This window comes from Crocodylus porosus, unplaced genomic scaffold (assembly GCF_001723895.1).
Source record: "Crocodylus porosus isolate Cpor-Errol unplaced genomic scaffold, CroPor_comp1, whole genome shotgun sequence".
NCBI lineage: Eukaryota > Metazoa > Chordata > Crocodylia > Crocodylidae > Crocodylus > Crocodylus porosus.
The window spans coordinates 104754758-104775679 of NW_017728943.1; the positions used below are offsets into that span (position 1 = coordinate 104754758).

The 20922-nt window shown below is 43.3% G+C and overlaps 1 protein-coding gene across 2 annotated transcripts; it reads right to left on the reverse strand.

Annotated features, from left to right (window-relative positions):
• Positions 1-4848: 4848 nt before the first annotated feature.
• On the reverse strand, positions 4849-19005 carry LOC109320033 (sulfotransferase 6B1-like). Of its 2 annotated transcripts, XM_019549954.1 has the most exons (7): positions 18651-19002; positions 12205-12341; positions 11403-11492; positions 10622-10748; positions 9980-10074; positions 8814-8970; positions 4849-5966 (listed from the first exon to the last, which is right to left on the reverse strand). In XM_019549954.1, exons 1-7 carry the CDS (start codon positions 18850-18852, stop codon positions 5836-5838), a joined length of 939 nt encoding a protein of 312 aa, XP_019405499.1. In that variant the 5' UTR covers positions 18853-19002; the 3' UTR covers positions 4849-5835. The 2 variants fall into 2 exon arrangements, with proteins under 2 accessions (XP_019405499.1, XP_019405500.1); XM_019549955.1 differs by lacking the exon at positions 11403-11492 and having other exon boundaries at positions 18651-19005.
• Between the last annotated feature and the right edge of the window lie 1917 nt (positions 19006-20922).

Below are 20922 nucleotides of genomic sequence, written 5' to 3' on the forward strand. Positions count from 1 at the left end.
CAGGGGTGATCTGATGGCCACCTATAAGTTTATCAGGGGTGTTCACCAATATCTGGGGGAATGTCTGTTCACCAGAGCAACCCAAGGGATGACAAGATTGAATAGTCACAAACTCCTCCAAGACCGTTTCAGGCTGGACAAAAGGAAGAACTTCTTTACTGTCCGAGCCCCCAAGGTTTGAAATAGACTGCCGCCAGAGGTGGTTCAAGCACCTACTTTGAACACCTTCAAGAGACATCTGGATGTTTATCTATGACCCCAGCTGACTTCCTGCCCCTGGGGAAGGGGGCTGGATTCAAAAATTTTCCAAGGTCCCTTCCAGCCCTAATGTCTATGAATCTATGACATGTTGGATGGACTGATAATCTATTACCCTAAGGAAATTATAAGTATGCTGCAGCCTACTAAGCAGTCAGCTGCTAGTGACCGCTTAGAAGTTAACTCTTAAAAAAAATGTTTCCTGCACAGCTCAGCACCTTGATGGAAAATAGGAGAGACCAAACAAGAACTGTGCACCAGAATGAATGCACACCAGAAATCTATTAAAGACAAGAACACCCAATTACCTGTGGCACACTTCTTACAAGAAAACCACTCTCTCTCCAATCTCTTAGTTGTAATCCTCAAGGGAATTTACAAAACACTTTTCACAGATGAGTCTATGAACTTCATTTCATCAACCTCCTGGATACAAAAAATAATGGACTAAATATAGGCATCGGATTTATGACAAATTATAACCTGCCTGACATCTGACTCCCCAAGATACCTCTCCACTATTTACCAGCTACATTCATTCCTCTTCCTTCCCTCCCCTCAGTCTGTCTCTTACCCACTGACTGTTCAATTTACATATTCACTAACTGGCTTTCTTGCATGCATACCAGCTTCTGGCTTCTTTACTATTCATTCCATCCAGGAAGAGCACAAACCAACTGCAGATGCTTCATCAGCCTGATGAAGGGTATTTATACCCAAAAGCTTGCTAAGAAGAATTTTTCCAACTATTTGAATTGGTCTAATAAAATATATCAGATTTATCCAAAGAACCTTGTCTGCCTATCAGAAAGATACCTTTCCTATGAGAGGCTCTCAAGAGCATATGCTAACATTTAATCCTATAATGAAATGCAGATTATATATAATAAATATACAGAAAATTAGTCATATTTATGGTTCAGGACCTAAAATACTGGTTGGTGGGAGACATATATCCCTTCTCTTATGGATTCACACTGATATGAATCAACAGCACCAAATACAGTGAGTCTTACAATATCCCTTGCTTTATTGGATGCTGTTGATTCACTTTTAAACACACACAAAAAAATTCCATACAGCTAGTAGTCACAAACATCACATTCAGCCATTTCCCAGAGTCAGTATTTGATCTGTTCATTCTCTCTCAACATGTATCTAGGTAGAAAGATGGCCTCAGCCTGCTCTTTATGAAGTCAATGGCAAACTTGCCCATACTGGAAACTTAATTAAATTCACTGAGACTTGCTTGCTATGTGTAAAAATGTATCCAATTCATATTTATTTAGCTACTTCTTTCTCACAGAAATAAAGTGTCTGTATGTATTTTAATTACCCCATGTGAAGTTGACTCAGCTAATTAATTCAATAGGCTGAATTAACTCCCAATGCAAAGTATTTACCTAACAACCCCAACTTCATTATAAACATACGCTTAACTTTTCTGAAGGTTGGTGGGACCAGGATAATTTTGTCTAAAAACACATTTTATTAAATGTGTGGATGAGGAAAGGTGACTAATTGTTAGATTTGGAATCTGAACTCTTTTTTATAGATATGAAAATTACAGCCCAGGCAGTAGCAATGCACATATCTCATGCTGCCTAGACTATATGCCTCAACCCTGCTTTTTAGAACAGACAACAATGGCTGGGAGACAGCAGTTCACTCTCCCAGTCTATTTAGTCTTTAGTTCCTTTGCATAGATGTTCCCCAAAGATGCCTCTGTGGCCACATCCAGATGAGCCAGATGTTTGTTTCCCCAGGGACAAGTAGCAGCAGAATACCTTGTGCCACTGCTACTTATCCCCAGGGAACACCCATGCCATGTGCATTCTGGTATGCAGCAGGCTATCCCAGGTATGGTAGGAGAGGCTGGATCCAGCAACTATGCTGGGTCCAGAAGCCTTACCTGAGGTCCTGGGTGCATCGGGGAGCTGCAGCCATGGTACCCTTGCAGCTGGGAGCCTGGGGGGAGCTGGAGTGTAGCTCCAGCTGGCCAGGCTCTGGTTTTGGGTGGGTCACAATGCCACCATGTGTGCTGCCTTGCTTTTTTTGTTGTTTGTTTGTGCAGGTTTTTTTGACCTTGGGATCTCCCAGGGTCAAATCCCACCCCCTCCCCACCCCTGCTGCAAGGAATGCCTGCATGTGGTGGACCGAATGCCTGCATGTATACTGTGGGACACTGCAAATGTGTCTGCAGTCATATTGTATGTCAAGTTTAGCTCATATATTTAGTTCAATGACAAATATATGAGCTATATATATTTGGGGGCAATAAATAGTATATTAGTATATAAATTTGAAGAGTCATGTGGTTCCCTCACTCCTCCAGCTAGTTCCCATACTAACAAAAAAATAAAGGCTCTAGATAGGCTTTGGAACATTCATTGAACACACAGGCTAGGCATCAGCAAACAAAGGTCCCTCTGGCATTAATTGCAGGTATTGCATAATTTATGTTTGAACATTGCCCCTCAAGAAAGGAATGTTTAGTCCTGTTAATTATTGTATCAACTGTGTCTCACATAACACAGGAGTATTCAGTCTAAAAGGTTAAATTTCTTTAATTTGCCTGGGATTTCTTTATGGCAAGAGAATAATATCTGCATATTCATAGATCCCCTAAACTCCCTGGACACCAGTTTGGCAATATAATGGACTTTAAAGTAGGCATGAATTTAGTATATTTACATTTTAAACCCTCTTTACGCTGCCATAGTGATAAAAAAGTTTCCAATGAGACCTGTGCTAAGTGGCAAGTATTCTCTTCAGATTTGGATTTGGCCAATTCAGAGGACAGTGATTCAATTCAAAGAGTCAGATCACTGTCCTGATTCAATTCGGCTGAATCAGATCTGAAAACTTTGGCACCAATTCAGTGCTGCTTCAGAGATTTGGCCATAAACTAATCAGGCAGCTGACAGCTGCTTACAGCTGGTAAGTCTGTTGGGGTTGGGGGAGAGGGGATGGAACGGGTGTGGAGGAGGGAGGGATTGGGGCTGGGAAAAGCTGCCCAGCTGGGGCAGGGGAAGCATGGCATAAACAGCGCATTCCCCCATGGCTGGGTGGCATGACTGCGCTGGCGACAGCAGAAGCCCAGCAGCAGGAGCCTGGCAGCGGTAATCACAGAGCTCCCACAGACGCCACCAGCACTGTCAGTTGGGGGGGGGGGGTGGCGAGCGCCAACCATGGATCGGCAACCACCCACAGATGCAACTAACAGTACCAGCAATGCCTTTTTTTCAGGGGGTGCACCACCACACTCAGGGGGCACCTGTGTGCACCCTCTACACTTTGCCCCTGGGGTGCAGGGCTCAGGGAGGGAGGTGGGGGAGGACATGGGATGCAGGTACAGTAGCACTCAGAGCAGGGGCTCTGCCCTGCTGCCACTTGCCCAGTTGGGTGAGGGTGGAGGGTGCGATGCAGGCACAGCTCACTTCAGGCAGAAGGGGGCAAGTAGCAGCAGGGCATAGTGCCTGTCCCAGCGCTGCTACACCCACATCCTGCACCCCACCACGCACCCCTGCTGGCAAGCAGCAGCAGTATTTGCCGCAGCTCATAAGCGGCAGCAGTGCCCGCCCCCCTGCCCCGGCTGGCAAGTGACAGGAGGGCAGAGCCCCCACTCCCAGTGCTGATGCCAGCACAACAGCTTCAAATTTAATACCTCATTTTACAGGGGTTAATTTAAAGCACTGCACCCATTTTTGAAGTGCTGCAAAGCCATGCACTTCTGTTAAGTCACGACAATAAAACACTTTAAATGCAAAAAATCCATTTCTGTACATACCCCTAGTCTTTGTATCTATGCCTTACTCCTTGAATAACCTTGGTAAAATCAATATTAGAATGGAAAGCATGAGGTTGCTGTTACCCCTGCCTATTGCAGCTGCTCTAGGCACCCAGGTATACGGTGTTACACCTCCAGCTCTCTGGGAGGTTTTGCTTCAAGGAGAAAAAGAGTTGTATTGAGAAAACTTTCTAACATACTTCTTGAAATAAAATCTTCTGCTAAATTTCTTTGTTCATGAATTGAATGTTTTTAGGAATACAGTTGTTCTCAATAAATTTTAATCCAGTTTCTGAGAAGGGAGGTTTGTCTCAAACTGTTAATAATAGATTGTTAGCTTTCAGAATTTACTTTATAGACGGGAACTTTTCCAAATGCAACTTGGCTTGTGGGAGAGGGTGTTTATATAGTCTGGAAGAAATTCAAAGGACTTGGCTCTTTTTTCATTCCTAACAGCCAACTTTCACACCCTCTGCATTCAAACCAGATGCTTCTTCTTCTATACTGCATGGGAGCCATCCAGGGGTGTGTTGTTACAGAAGTCACAAAAGAGAAAAGGTGCCTACTTTCAGTTCCATTGCTGGGCTTCACCCTGGAGAAGAGCAAACAGAACCAGTCCCTAACAGGGAAAGTCCTTCTAAGCTGTTGCACCCCTGAACTGGAAGGGATATGTTAATCTGCAATGCTGGGATGGTGTATGTTCAGTGCTGTCACATAGATATAGTGCACACAGATGCTATATGGATCAAAGGTAACATTAAAAAATTTAACTCAGGAGAAATGCTATTGGTGCAACTTGCTTGCTTGACTCATGCACTAGTATCAATATATGGATTTATTCATATTAATTGTAACAACCAAGGCTTGACATCAAATAGGCATGCAAAATCATGAAGCATCCCTGAAACCAGGTGGAAGATATTACAAGAGAGTAGTTTAATTGTATTATAGATAGAAGAATAACAAAAAGAATAACTGAGAATAACGTACAAAGAAAAGAGGACTGGGCCTGATTCTGATCTAATTCCATAATTTTTACACTGGTTAAACTCGCTTGATATCAATATCTCTATTGCTAATTTAGACCATGAAAAATAAGAAAATCAAGATGATGTTCTTCATGATTCTAAGCCAGATTCTTTGTGGGTGCAATTTCTCTGACTTCAGTTGAGTTTTACTCACTTAAGGGTTCTGTCTTGAGAAAATCTAGCTGTAAAATCACAAGAAAACCCCAAAACCAGAAAGGTGCAGAAGAAGATTGTATTTTCAGCAGGATAAAGAGCCTTAAGAGAATATTGTGCTCTGTTTGAGCAATGCATACTATATTTTGATACAACTTCTACTAAGATCTATGGAAATAATGTCATTGATGTGCTCAAAGAGGTGGATCATAAAATAAGTTTGATTTAAGTTTTGTGAAGAAGCCCAGCCTGAAACATTTGTGGTAAAAATATCTTTATACTAAATGCTTTTACACAATCCAAAAGACTGATAACATTTAGAGAGATAGGGCAAGATGATAGTTCCTTCCAACTGATCACTACTAGAGTGGCATTGTTGTGTTTATCTGGATATGATAGCTTATAACACTCGGTGAAAGGATGAAGTCTAAATGTGCCAGATGTCTTGAACTTAAAGTGAAAATCATATATAAAGGTCTGTTGCTGAAAATCGCAATTGTTATAAATTCAGAAACTTTTGCATCATTTTATTTTTCTCATGTATATGATGCAATTGATCTGAGAGGACAGTAGGAAGCTCTTGCTTCAGCCATCCTATTTTACTTCTCACACTTTACACCAGACATTGTACTTTATCTTTGCACCAAGTTTGGTTTGTGCTAAGCATTCTTCAAATATTTTGTCCATTTCCTGGTTCTGCTCTTCACTGAAAAGGCTCTTCCAGTCACTCACACCACCTGCAAAGAAGCAACACTGACATTACCCTAACATAGACATAAAATAAAAGCCCAGAAAAAGAAATCCATGCTAATGAAATCCATGGAGTTGCATCAGTGCTAAGTAACTACAACAGAATGAAAAACTAGTCCCACAGTGTTTAATCACTTGAAGTAACACATGTGTGCACGTACACACACACACACACATTATATATATATATATATATAAAACATATACACATATATACATTTTCTAATAAATGTGAGAGGCAAGGATTTCTTAGGGCAGTATCTTTTATTGGACCAACTATGTAGTTGGGATAAAATAATAGAATTGGAGAGAAGTAGGGCTTGGAGCGACCTCCAGAGGTCACCAATCCAACCCCAACCCGAGGCAGAATCATCCCGATCCAAACTATCCTATACAATTCATAATTTAAACTCTATGTAAAATTACCATCAACCCTGACACAACACAGACATAAAACCCTTACCTGCCACACATAAAGCAGGGGAACCATGACATCCAAGGTTCTGCCTCTACTAAAGTTTGTTAAGATATACTTAAAAGATCCCAGGTAGAGGGCCACACCACAGAGGAAGGCAGAAATCCCTACAGTTTATACCAGTGTGGTTATGTGGTAAAATTCCTTCCTGACCCCAAATATGGTGATTGGTCTGACCCTGAGCAGAGGGGCAAAACCCTCTACCTAGAAACCTCTGGTTTTTGTTCAACAGGAGCATCGGCAGACCCCAGTCAAAATCCTCAGCCTTGGCTGTACCCAACATCCAATGTCTGTGAGGTAGCCTTTAAAAACACATGTAACAGAAAGCAGGGACATAGGAAGCCACCAAAGACCAGAAGCATGGGAAATGCGCATAGTAGAACATAGGCATAGCTATATTCAAATCATCCCTAACTAGTGGCTGCCCAACCTCTTCTTGAACACCTCTAGTGATAGCAAGTCCACAGTTTCCCTAGGCAGTCTATTCCACTGCTTTACTATTCTCACAGTGAAGAATTTTTAATGAATACCCAATCTAAATGTATTTTGCTGTACCTTCAAGCCATTGGTTAACCACTTCCTCTCTGCAGCAAGAGAGAAAAGGTGCTTTCCCTCTTCAAGTATTTGAAGACTTCTATCATGTCCTCGTTAAGCACCTTCTCCACAAGCTGACCTCACAGATTCACAGATTCACAGAAGTTTAGGGCTGGAAGGGACCTCATGAGATCATCAGGTCCAGCCCCCCTTCTCTGGGCAGGAAAGACTGCATCAAATAACCTCAGGAAGATGTGCATTCAGTCTCCTTTTGAAGATCTCCAGGGTAGATGCCTGCACCACCCCCACTGGAAATCTATTCCAGAGTCTGGTCACATGAATCATGAAAAAGTTTTTCCTTACATCCAGTTTGAAACCTTCTTCTAGGAGTTTATGACCGTTGCTCCTGGTTTTCCCCCGGGGCACTTTGGTGAATAGTTGTTCACCTAGCCCCTGATGCTCACCCCTTAATATTTGTAAACCACCACCAAAACCTGGCAAAGTCTTCTCTTTTCTAGGCTGAACAGTCTCATATTGGTCAGTCTTTCCTCATATAGCTTGCTCTTCAGGCCTCTAATCATACAAGTGGCTCTTCTCTGGACTCTCTCAAGTTTCTCCACATCTTGAAGTGTGGCACCCAGAACTGGACACAGTACTCCAGCTGTGGCCTTACCAATGCTGAGCAGAATGGGAGAATAACTTCATTAATTTTGCTTAAGATGTAGCACCACAGAGCCTGTAAGTTTGTTGCGGATGTTTCTGCAGATGGAGCACTTTTCACTTCTCAGTGTTGAACAGCATCTGGTTCCAGTTCTTGTTCTGGTCCTAGTCCATCCATCTAACTAATCTGTCTAGGTCTGCCTGGTTTGTCAGCCTACCCTGATGTGTGGCCACAGTTCCCCACATCTTAGTGTCATCAGTGAACTTTGCCAGTGTGCTTTTCACTCCCACATCCAGATCATTAACAAACACCCTTCCAGTCGGCGAGGGTCTTGCATAACAAGCAGCCTTTTTCATGAGTCATGCTGAAAGAAATAAAATTTATCTCACAACTTCACAATGCATAATTTCACCTGAGCAATGAAAAGTAATGATTTACAAGGGTGGAAACAGATGTCGCTTTTCATTGCTTTTGTGCCAGAGGTCCATATCCCTTGCTGAGCTACAAATTGTGGCTGCAATGAAGGTAGTATCAATTTGTGCCACTGTTGAGTGGCAGATGCCTGTTGATGGTGGGAAGGTGTCAGCCTGCATTCTGTAGCCACTCCAGGCAGGTGCTCCAGAGGCTTGAGAGCCCTGATCCCATGCACACCAGGACTTCCTGCCCAGGATTGGGCCCTCCAAACCCCAAAAGTGCCTGCCCAGATTTCCCTGCTTATCAAGATGCACCCTTGGGATCTCAGGCTTGTCTTGATAAGCAGGGAAAGTTGGGATTTGCTTCTTACCAAGATTACCCCCAGAATCTCCAGGGACATGTCTCAGTAAGTGGAAAAACCCTGAATTTGAGACTTTGTTGGAAGCTGGTGTGGCCCAGTCAGTTGATTGTGTCAGCCCTGACACCGCACTGGAGCCAGTTTGAGACCCCAATGTGATCCTGGGACTTAAACCAACAGTCAGCCGCCCCCTGGACAACAGTTGGGCCAATCCCAGAACCCCACCATACAATTTTAGTGCAACAAGTATATTCAGCTGTTATTTATCAAAGGAAAAACTAAATGGATTTTCTGCTTATAAATGCTAACATTAAGCATGTACATGTCAGCAGGCAATGATTTTCGATGCCATTTACTGGGAAACGACAATTTACATCTTTTTAGGTATTTACCTTTGCGAAAAAGGACATTGCCAAACACCCCATGAGTTTCCTTCGAGTTATTTTTCATAGCCTGGAAGCTGCTCCTCTCTGCAACCCCCTTAAGCTCTTCCTCAGTCAGAGGCAATTCAAAGAACTTTGCTATTTTTTTCACTCCCAAGAGTGGATTCTGAAAAGAGGAAAATAATGCATGAGCTATTATTCAAACATAATTCATCATTTCCTTTCCATGGCATTTCTACTTTCGGTGCTAGTGCTACACATTCCTGTAGAATATTTAGAGGACTTCATTGGGAGAGCTGATTCACAGATATTGTAGTAGGTGTCTGTACAGATATGAATGGTACCCCATAAAGATAACTTTCTATATGCTTGATTTTACAATAGACTCAAGTAGAGACTATGAAAGCATAAAGTTTGAAACTATGCTGAGACAGATATATGCATACTAATTCAATGAGGAGTTATTTGGGAAATGTGTGTGTGTGCCTCATACCATATCAGAACCCAGGAAAATGTCTCATGGAAATATTCTATTTATCTATTTGCTTCATTATAAACCTGTTACAAAAGGTGTGCCAAAAATAAAAAATTTTAATGCTTTGGCTAGAACACTGATATCACCTCAAAAGATAATAATGCAGACTGTCACATCCACAAAAATTCAGTAACAAGCACTTCCTGAAGTATGAATTATTCTTTAATCAAGACTACAAGCAAAGTACTTGGGGAAATGGGAAAAAAAACAGAGCAGGGGATGTGGGTCAGAGCTTTAAACCAAGGGATCCAGAGGAGGGAAATAAAACCAAAAATCCCCTGGTAGCACCAGGGTTTGAATTAGGGGAGGTGTTAGGGGGGGGTGAGAGCTGAGCACCCCATAAAAGACAAGAGCCCCCCTGTAAGATTTGAATACCATAACTCAGAGGGGTCTCCAATTTCATTAGGGCCTTGTGATGGGCAGCCCAGATCTTTTTGCAGGCTCCCACAAAAGTCAAAGTGTAATTTGAACCCTGGGCAGCACCTACTGCCCAGATATGGCAGCTAGTTCATTAAGGTGGGTAGCAGAGCTATGACACTTCCAAGGTGCTCATTCTTTTATGGGAGCATTATTTCCACACAGCTTCAGTAACAAACTCTCCCTGACGTATACATTATTCTTTAAATAGAATTAACCTCACCTCTTTCACCTCTTCAAATGTTATTGGCATAACATGTTCATCGTCAGCATGTTTGTTCCATTCAGAAAGGTAGGTAAAATAAGAACCCCAAGGTACTGGAGAAAATCAAAGTATTAGTTTAATTACTTCATTGCTATCAAGAATTTCATTTCTATTATGATCAAGAATGAGTAAAGACTAAATATGTTATCATAAAATCTGGATTCAAGAAAAGATTCCTCAGCAGAGGAAAACCCTACTACAGTACTCTTCCACTCCCTTATGAGGCAATACAAAAGTATCAACAAGATTTTTTCAGAGGTGTTTGCTTCTAAATACTCATAATGGGAGAAAGGGAACAATTCTAATCCAACCTATTACAAACGTTTAGTCTTAGACCCAAAAATTACAGTCAGTTCTATGGATTTCCTTCAAATTAGGTGCCAAAACAAAGTCAGCAAAGTAGATTTCCTTACAACCCCTCATGTCTTCACTTCATAGTTAATCCAAGTACTTTGAAATCTTATCTGAATGCTTAAAATTCTTTCCAAAAACCTCTGTACTTTTGTGTTTTAAAAACACGAATTTGAGTTACAAATTCTACATTCTTCAGATGTAATCTACACATTAAACAGTTGGGGTAGCAAAAATAAAGTATGGTACTGTTTCCAGTCATGAAGTCTTTGAAGAACTCATCCCAGCTGTCATAAGTTGGAAATGGAGCCATCACTTTGGAAAACTTGAAAAAAGATGTGGCTAAATCTTTTGGATTTCGAAGCAGCAGCAGTATCTGGATAATTAAAATACGGAGTGATACACAAATATATTTCTGAAGCCAGGCATGAGACAATTGCAGTAATAAAAAAATATAACTTTCACTTTAATGACACTATTGGTAACCTCTTGGACCTCACATATTAGACACTGAATTGGATCCTATATGTAGAAGATGCTATTTTTTCACTATCCTTCATTAGACTATGAAGATTTTTGCCTTTTTTTCTCTTGACTCATGCTTGTTGGGACCATACAACTTGATAATACACCATCAGTCAGTGTGACTTGTTTGACACCCACATCTTTCATTCCTTTATGGTGAGTGGGATGAGATTAAATGATAAAAGGGAGAAATTCAGCAGTTCACATTGGAAAAAAAATAAATGAAGGTGTTCTCCCAAGAGAAACAATTCACTTTACCATACAAAGGATCACTCTCTCACTGGGGACTGACTGTTAGGGAGCTGGATATGCCAGCTTTACTGCCAGAATTGACTGCAGTTTGGTATCATGTGAAGTGACTATATGGTAGCTAAGGGCCTGGCAATGAAGTATCCACACTAAGTATTTTGTATTTATTATGAAGCCTAGAAAAATAGCCATCTAAAGAGACATGAACATTCTCTTGAATTGAGCATGCCTATAAGACATTACAATGAACACTAACCTTAGCTTTATTCGTGAAGACAGACTTAGGTAAATTCTGAGACATGAGGTGAGTACGTATAACTCTTCTAAAAGGAATTTTCTTCATCCGCTTTAACAAAAATTGAAAGAAGAATGAAAGGAAACACTTTGATTTATGTAATGTTGTTATTTTTTTCATAAGCCAAAATATACTTTTCCAGCTGAACCAGCCAGCCTGGAAAACTCTGCTGTCCTGGTAACCAATTCCATGTCTTATTAGTTTCCTACTTCTTCTGGCACCAATGTGGACTTTGCCATTTGAGAATTTTTAATTGATAGGTACTCCACCCTCCAACTGGAGACATCATTCTATTAGTAGGAAGAATGGAACTTACAATTTCCTTATTTTTCTTCTTGTATCTTACCAAAGGCTGGGACTTTTGGTTGCTAAGTGGAAACTTAGCTTATTCCCATTTTTGCCCCCTCTCTGTTTATGAACTAAACCGGTGGTTTGGGCTTGGGACTATTGGGAAGGTGGAGGTCCCAGTGGTGCCCTAAAGAAGGCTAGAGACAGGGTCTGAGGTGCGCACACAGTGTCATATACACATAGCCAATTCGTAGATTACTGTGACTGTTTAGTCTGCACACATAGTGTGTGCACTCACATACTGTCCACGCTGTGAGGAAACAGGTCTGCTGCTTAGAGATGACCAGAAGGTAAAGCATGCCAGCCTTGCTGTACTTGTAAAGGGTCCTTTTGTTGTGATGGAGCATTTCACATATGCTTTCAATAATACTGAAAAAGAAAATTTGATGAATTTTAATAAGTATTCAGGCCTTGCCTGGTATTTTTCAGTGTCTCCAACTTCAAGGTAGGGAAATTCATCAAATTCTTCCCCATAGATAGTTGGTTCCACTTCAGTCTTCTTTTCAAATGTTGTTATTAATTCAAGTAGGATATGGCCAAACCAATTTGTACCTGAAGGAGAAAAAAACAAGCAGAGATTTTTAAAAAAAACTTGGGGAAATGGTATATCTCTTAGATTTGTTTGGATATACAGCATTTCGATAGGTGCCAAGTAATGGGCAAGAGAAATCAATGAGATTACAGTCGATAAACAGATGAAAAGTTTTTTCTGAGGGTGTTGGTATTTATTGCCTTTTAAGGGCTCTTAAAATTGGAGTGTCCACTGTCCACATATTAGAGCAGGAAAACACAACCTAGGTACCTTTTGAGCATCTCAGAGATAATCTTCTTCTAGTGATGATTATCTCTATCTTGTCATGGGCAGCTCATGTTGCAGGCATATTAGACTCCTCCACTAGATCAGGATGAGTTAGAAGCAGTCCTCCAGCATCCCAAGAAGCACTGCTCCTACCCTTCTCCAGGTAAATGCTCTTTTTTCACCCAGAAGGACAGTGAGGAAGCCAGGGGACAACTAAAGATAAGAATTTCCACTATCTCTCCTTTGCTCCCATTCCAGGCTCACTCCCAGCCCTCAGGGCCCTCCCACTGCCACCCTGCCCAGGATTCAGGCCCCCACCCCTACCTCCTCTGTCCCTTGGCGCTCACCCTTGTCCCCCACCTCCCTCTTCCATGTCCCCAGCTCCCCACCTACTGCGCCACTGGCACTGTTATAGAGAAGCAGGCAGGCAGAGAGCCAACTTGTCAGCCCACCAGACTTCTAAATGCAGGTCAGAGCAGTGAACATTACACAGGGTATTAACTTTTAATGTGCGACTGCTCACAGTACATGCTAACTTTAACAATGACTAACATTCCTTAGAAGCACATGATAATTTTAATGTGTAACTGTGCCCTCATGAAGGAACTTTTTCCCTTTTTCTTACTAGTGGTGGATATTGAGTTACACCCAAAACATGGCTTACTCATAGGGTTTCTGAGATGATACGTTAGAAGATAATAGTGTGGATCACACAGTTTCAGTTTACTCCTTCTCGGTTCCAAGACAATGATCAAGTCTGAATAGATCTAAATACCAAAAGTGGAACAATCATCATAAAAGCCTACTGTTGCTATGTCCTGGCTGGCTGGTTGGGAAAATTCAATCTGAGCGAAAAGGATAATGTCATCTATCAGGAATCCTAGTTTTCCCTGATAAAAAAAATCACAAATTCTGTGATAAAAAACCCAAAATCTGCTATTAAAATGAAATGCCACTATATATATATATGTGTGTGTGTGTGTGTGTATATATATAGGTATCAATGGAACACAATGTTTTATTGATATATTTACAATTTTAAAGCAATTTGGAAGCCTACCAGTGCCTCAATCACTATAATAAATAAATTCTAAATACCTATAAATTTCAGTATTTGATTTTGGATTTTTTATCATGGAAAATTAGAGCTCTCCCTGCCCTCTTAGCTCAAGAGGATGCAGGTCCAGGTCCCTCACTCCCAAACCACAACTCCTCAGCCCAGCTGGTGCCCCTCACTCTCCACCCACAGCCCCCTGGGTCCTGCTGGTGCCCCTCAACCCACAGCCCTTTGCCCCCCACCCAGCTCCCATGGCTATAGAGCCAGTTTGACAGAACACCCTTTAGAGTGTCTGTCACTTTAAGGGCTGGATTAGGGAGCTACCAGGTGGCTAATGAGAGTGGCCATTTTGGGAGAGCTCTGTTATAAAAGCACAGCATTGTTGAGATCAGTGAGCTGGGGGTAATATTGCTTGGTGGAGTTCCTGCTCTGGGAATATCTTGGAGGTGAGGGTGAGACTATGAGGAAGGAGGCTTCATTGATCCTGGGCATGACCTAAAACTGCACCCTACCAGGATGGGGAGGCCTTCCTGTGGCAGGCACGGCCACGTAAATACCAGGACCGAGAACCTCCTTGGTGTAAGGTGGGTCAGGGCACCTAAATCCCTGCCCCCACCTTCAGGTGAGTTACCTGTAGAACTAAAGGGGGCCAGGCATGCTTTGTGAAGCACCTGAGCCTGTATGGGTGCAAGACCCCAGGTCCTGAGACTGGCAGGGTGGAGTAGTGGGGCCAGTTAAACTGAGAGAAGAGCAGCTGAGTCCCAAGAAGGTGTTTGACCCTGGGCCCCAGTAGGAGGGGCAGTGTGTTTGCCCCAGGAGGTGGGAGTAAGGAACAGCCCAGTGAGGGGCTAGGGCTGAGAGAGCCAGAAGTGGGGTGAATCAGTGGTAACTGCTCAGATGAGGGTCACAGAGAACCCAAAAGCCTGGGCCAGGGCTATCTGAAGTATGAGTGGACAAGCCTGAGGATCTCTCCAGAGTAGGGCAGTGGAAGTGTGGCCTGGAAAGGCAGCATGTGAGAGGCCCTTGTGAGAGTGGGGTGGAGTGTGAGAGACCCTTGTGAGAGGCAGGAAGTAAGAGAGAGGCCCAAGTAGGGTGGTATGTGAGCAGCCTTACGAAGGGCTATGTTCGACCCGGCTGTAAACCGGAGCTGTTTATGTTTACAGCATGACATCAGCGAGGCATGGGACATGTGTAGGGATGGTAGGAGTGTGTACTGATTGCCTGTGGTCATCTGGAGTGCATGAGGCTTCAACTACCTGGGTATCTCATGAGAAGAGCACTTGGCCAAATCCAAACGGTCACAAAGCTTCCTTACATGTGTGGACAAGCTCTACCTGACTCAAGAAGTCTGTGGACTGACAAGAGGTAAAGCGCTGCTGGACCTAGTACTGGCCAAAAGGGATGATCTAGTGAGTAACCTAAGAATTGAAAGAAAGCTTGGAGACAGTGACCATGAGCTGATCACTTTTACTATCCATCACAAAGCTGGCAAGTCAGTCAGCAATGCAGACGTCCTCAATTTTTGAAAGCTGACTTTGATAAGCTCAGGAGGCTTGTTGTCATGGCCCTAACGGGCCAAGACTCAACAGGGAGGAGAGTCCAAGATAAGTGGTTGCTCCTTAAGGGAGCAATCCTGAAAGCACAAGAGATGTCCATCCCATCTCAGAGGAAAGGTATCAAAAGGACACAGCAACTCCCTTGGCCCAGCAGAGAACTCATGGACCTCCTACATCTAAAAGAGAGGCTTATAAAGGATGGAAGACAGGAATCATCACTAAAGAGGAATATTCTGCATTGGTTTGTACCTGTAGGGAGTGAACCAGGAAAGCCAAGGCTGCAACTGAACTCCAAATGTGACAACTGACATCTGACACCCAGAAAAAAGCCAAGGAACACCTTGAGAGGCTGGACACCTTCAAGTCAACTGGTCCTAATAGATTCCACCCCAGAATACATAACGAGCTGGCAGGCATCACAGCCAAGCCACTGGCAAGGATATTCAAGAACTTGTGATGCACAGGTGAAGTACCCAAAGATTGGAAGAAGGCCAATGTGGTGCCTATATTCAAGAAAAGGAGGAAAATAGATCCTGGGATCTACAGGCCGATCAGCTTGACCTCAGTCCCTGGGAAGATTTTGGAAAAAACTTATCAAGGAGATCATTCTTGACAAACTGGCTGATGGCAACATCCTGAGAGACAGCCAGCAGGGGTTTGTTGCAGGTGGGTCTTGCTTAGCCAACCTCATTTCCTTCTATGACCAGGTGACCTATCACCTGGACAAGGGAGAAGAGATTGATGTCATTTTCTAAAGTTTTAAAAAGCCTTTGATCTGGTGTCCCATGATCTCCTCATGAAAAAATTGGCCAATTGCAGCTTCGGCTACATCACAGTACAATGGCTGGGGAATTGGCTCTGAAGTCAGACCCAGAGAGTGGTAGTCAATGGAAGTGAATCATCATGGCACTCCGTAACCAGTGGTGTCCCCCAAGGCTCTGTCTTTGGACCTGTACTCTTTAACATCTTTATTAACAATGTGGACACTGGAGTCAGAAGGGGACTGGCCAAATTCACCAATGACACCAAACTTTGGTGAAGAGCATCCATACCTGAGGATAGGTTGGTGACTCAGGCTGACCTTGATAGGCTTAGGAAGTGGGCAGATAAAAACTTGATGACATCCAATATGGATAAATGGAACATACTCCACCTTGGGGGAACCCCCCCCCCCCCCATATAATGCTTATAAGCTCGGCAGTGCTACACTCATTAGCACCACGGCCAAAAGGGACTTGGGAGTCATGACTGACCACAAGATGAACATGAGCCACCCGTGCAATGTCACAGCTGGTAAAGCAAACAAAACAATGGCTTGCATCCATAGATGCTTCTCAAGCAAATCTCAGGATGTCATCCTCCAGCTGTACTTGGCCTTTGTGAGGCCACAACTGGAGTGCTGCACCCAATTCTGGGCTCCACAATTCAAGAAGGATGTGGAGAAGCTTGAGACAGTCCAGAGGAAAGCCACACACCTGATCAGAGGGCAAGAGAAGAGGCCTTATAAAGAGAGGCTGAAAGCCATGGGACTCTTCAGCCTGGAAAAGTGCAGGCTCAGGGGTGACTTGGTGGCAGCCTATAAGTACATGAGGGGCATGCACCAGGGTCTGGGGGAATGCCTGTTCACCAGAGCACCACAAGGGATGACAAGGTCCAATGGTCACAAACTGCTCCAAGACTGTTTTACACTGGACATAAGGAAAAACGTCTTTACTGTCCAAGGCCCCAAATCCTGGAATAGACTTCCTCCAGAGGTGTTGCAAGCACCTACTGTGGACTCTTTTAAGAAATGTTTGGATGCTTATCTTGCTGGGATCATTTGACCCTAGCTGTCTTTCTGTCTCTGGGGCAAGGGTCTGGATTCAATGATCTTCTGAGGTCCCTTCCAGCTCTAATGTCTATAAAATCTATGAAGAGCAGCCTCCCACCTATTTGACATCATAATGATTTACCAATAAGGTGTGAGAGATGAGCAAGGCAGGCAGTTTGCCCAGAGACAAGGGTGGAGCCATCATAGTATCAGACCTGGAAAGTGCCTTTGTCACCTTTGTCACAGCCAGGGACACAGTTCCCTACCCCCTGCAGTAGCACCCAAGCCCCAGCTGCTGCCCATGGGAGGTGGGGGCTGCTGCAGTATAGCATGCTGCCTGGCTCCCTATCCCCCACAGGCAGCATGGCCAGAACAGAGCCTCTGGAGTGGGTAGTGTGGGAGGCCCACTGTGGGCTCAGGTGGGGGGGCTGGGGTTGGCTCTGTACCACTGTACACACTCCCAGGGGGGCACATGTGCAGGGTGGGGGTGGGGGCAGGTACAGGCTGTCCACTGTGGACTCAGGCTCCCTGCCCTGCTTCCCTCCCCTGGGGCCTCCACAACCCAGCAGGCAGAACCCAGAACGGCAGAGCAGGGCCTGGAGGGGAAACTTGTTGCTGCTGCTGCTGCAAGCCCTGCGCTACCCTGGCAATGTGCCTCCTGCCTGGCCTGGAGCAGTGAGGGGCACAGCCCTGCACTGCCACCCTTGCTGCTACTGGGCAGGCAGGGGACACATTACCAAGGCAGTATGGGGCTGTCAGTGGTAAGAAGCTTCCCCACCCAGCCCCACTCTCTCCTGCCATGCCAGGTCCTACCCACCAGGCTGTGGAGGCCCTGGAAGGAAGACAGGTGAGCAGGGAGCCTCGAGCCCACAGCCTGCAGCCCTTATCCACCCCCACCCTAGACACAGATCTGAGGGGGCATATATCTGTCCTTCCCCCACCTGGGAGTACACGCAGTGGCAGGGAGCCAGCCCTAACCTCATTCCCTGGATCAGCCACATGCAGCCCTGGCCCTCTCCTTGCTGGGGCCCTGCAGTCATGCACTGGGGCCCTGGGCCACAAGCCCCATGCACTGCCCGGTTGGGCAGCAGCCTCAGCCCCAGCCCTGTCCTTCCCAACTCCCTCCCTATGGGGGCCTCAATTATAAAAATATACATGGTTAATTATTCACTGATTTTTTTGCATGATTTTCCAAACTTAACATTTCAATATTTCAAGAAGTTTCAGAAGACTGATTTTTTTCATAAAAAAGTAAATGAAACATCTACAAAATGAAGTATTAACCAAATGGCTAATTATATGCCAAAGCAAAGACTGTAATATCACCTGTATGCTAAGAAAGCACATTATGTTTGTAGTGAGAACTATGCTTTGATTTTCCTGACTTTTGCATAGAATCTTTTAACCCTAAGACTACGACTAACAATAATAGTTATTTGAAAAAGAACGTGAGAAGTCATTTTATACCTCCCATAACCTTCATAATATTTTCCTGATCAACATTATTTAATATAGACTAGAATAGCTCTTTTGTTTAAAATATACTACCACCATCACTATCACTATCATCACCACCAGCATCATCAACACCATCATCATCATCTACTTTATATTTTTACAGTAAACAAACTATATTCACCTGATTTAGGAAACCCGGCGAGAATCATGTCATCACTTCTGGCTTCAAAGGACTCCATAGCTTTGAATACTTCATAAGAACAAAGAGTAGTGGGATAAGGAATCCCCTTGTAAGTGAACATCAGGTCTTCACGATCCATAGTGTCAGCAACAACCATTGATTTTTCCAAAATATCAATAAATTTTCCATGGGGCCTTGGCATTTTTATCTTTCCTTCATACACACACTCTCTCTCTCTCTCTCTCTCTCTCTCTCTTTCTCTCTCTTTCTCTCTGTTGACGTGAAGCTGTATGCAGACAGAGCAGGGCACAGACTACCTTTAAATACAGATTTTTTGCTCCACATGAACAGCACTTCACTCCTCCCTCTATCTCTGTCAACAGCAGTCCAGACAAGAAGCTTGAACCAGTTCCAACTGGATTAATTTCTACTCATAATATTGACTCCTCTGGGAGTTGGATTGGAGCCCAAAATGGGAAGCAAGGAAATCAATCTACTGCTTTGGTGCTTTAAAGAAGCTGTTAATGTTTAACTTATGCATTCTGGTTACTTTTATGAAGAGAGAGCTTCAAATTTACTATCTCCTAAAAAAACATTTTCTATCTACTTGTGCTTACAAGCCTTGTTGCACATACATGCAAGTTTAGAGATAATGGAGCTTAGTTAACTTTGCCAAACAGTACTTACTATGACAGGTTAGCAACAGCTGGAGGAATGTTTTCTCTGCCGTGTGTCTGTAGGGCTATGCATCTGGAGACTCTAAAGGCCCCCAAACTAGAAAAGCAAAGAAATGAAAAAAGAAGGATTTAAAAAAGAATTCTTGGGAGGCAAACTGAGAAGGACACTAAGAAAGACTTGGGCAGGACAGGGTAATGGATGAGCATACATTTGTTACCCCTAGAAGTAGAAGCCTGGCTTAAAATGAGAGCCAAAAAATATTACCAAAACTAGAAATAACCCATAGTTGAGGAGACAAGGTGTGTGGTGTAGGAACAGATCTTTTATCTTTAACTGTGTATCTCTCTTACTACTAAATTAAGAGAAATGACCTTTATAATCATGTGCAAGATCTTTCTGCTTGCTTGTATCTATGACATGCTATGACATGAATCTGTAGCCCAGATTGCACACTTGGCTGGAGTTCTGGGACAGGGTATGTTTAAGCTATGAGGGAATATAAGAGATCACAGGGAAACAGGCCATTGGATTCTTGATCCCTCTCAAGATAAAGTGCAAGACAAAGGATCCAGATCCCAAAAGTGTGCAATAGGAACAGCAAGTCAAGGCTTGACAGACACTGACAACAGTGCACTTATGGCTAACCTGTTTTAAACAAAAGGCTATTATTTACTATATACTCTCAGCACCCTTACTCCCTCCCCGCTCCTCATTCCATACCTCGCCTTTGTTTTTCCTCCCACCCCTTTCATCTTGTCTTAAACAAGCTCTTTGGAACAGGGGCAGGTTTCAATGTATGTCTATTGAGACCCTAGCACAATGGTTCTCAAATGTTTTAGTCTCAAGGTAGGTCGAGCTGAGACACCCCTTGGGAAAATGCCAGCTCTTTTTTTTAACTCATTTTTGACTACAGAAAAATCATAGAGCAATTCCGCTGTTGCAAAGAGCTCAGAGATCACAACAGGTCAGAATGCTTTTAACAATATAGATTCCTATTTGAAATCTCTGGATGGCTCTTGTGAATCATGCTTGCACATTTAATAATGTTAAAATTGTGTGGCAACTCAGGGCACCCTTGAAAGGATCACAAGGCACCTGAGAGTGGTGTGGGACCCTGGTTGAGATTCACTGCCCTAGAACAACAGAGGAGCAATGCAGGAACTACCATAAACATCATCATTAAGAAATCTTTAGAATGGGATCTGTTCAGGGAGGAGAAACCTCCAGAAAGTAAAATCATGGAGAATGTGGGTAAAAACCTGGAACAATTTACATGAGTAAGTAGGTGTACATAAGGAGCCATGTACCTGCCTGGCCAGCACATAGTACAGGCATACCTCATTTTATTGCGCTTCGCTTTATTGCACTTCACAGATATTTCATTTTTTACAAATTGAAGGTTTGTGGCAACCCTGCATCTAGCAAGTCTATCAGCGCCATTTTTCCAACAGCATTTGCTCACTTCACATTTTTTAGCAATAAAGTATTTTTTAATTAAGGTATGAACATTTTTTTTTAGACATAATGCTATTGCACACTTAATAGACTACAGCATAGTGTAAACATAACTTTTATATGCACTGGGAAACCAAAA

What these genes read in the sequence shown, in the direction of transcription:
- LOC109320033 (XM_019549954.1), bottom strand. Translation starts at nt 18,852, where the DNA reads ATGCCAAGGCCCCATGGAAAATTTATTGATATTTTGGAAAAATCAATG. An exon ending in CGCCGGGTTTCCTAAATCAG is followed by an intron (nt 12,342 to 18,650) that starts GTGAATATAGTT and finishes TTTCTCCTTCAG; the next exon opens with GTACAAATTGGTTTGGCCAT. An exon ending in CATTTGAAGAGGTGAAAGAG is followed by an intron (nt 8,971 to 9,979) that starts GTGAGGTTAATT and finishes TCCTCTTTTCAG; the next exon opens with AATCCACTCTTGGGAGTGAA.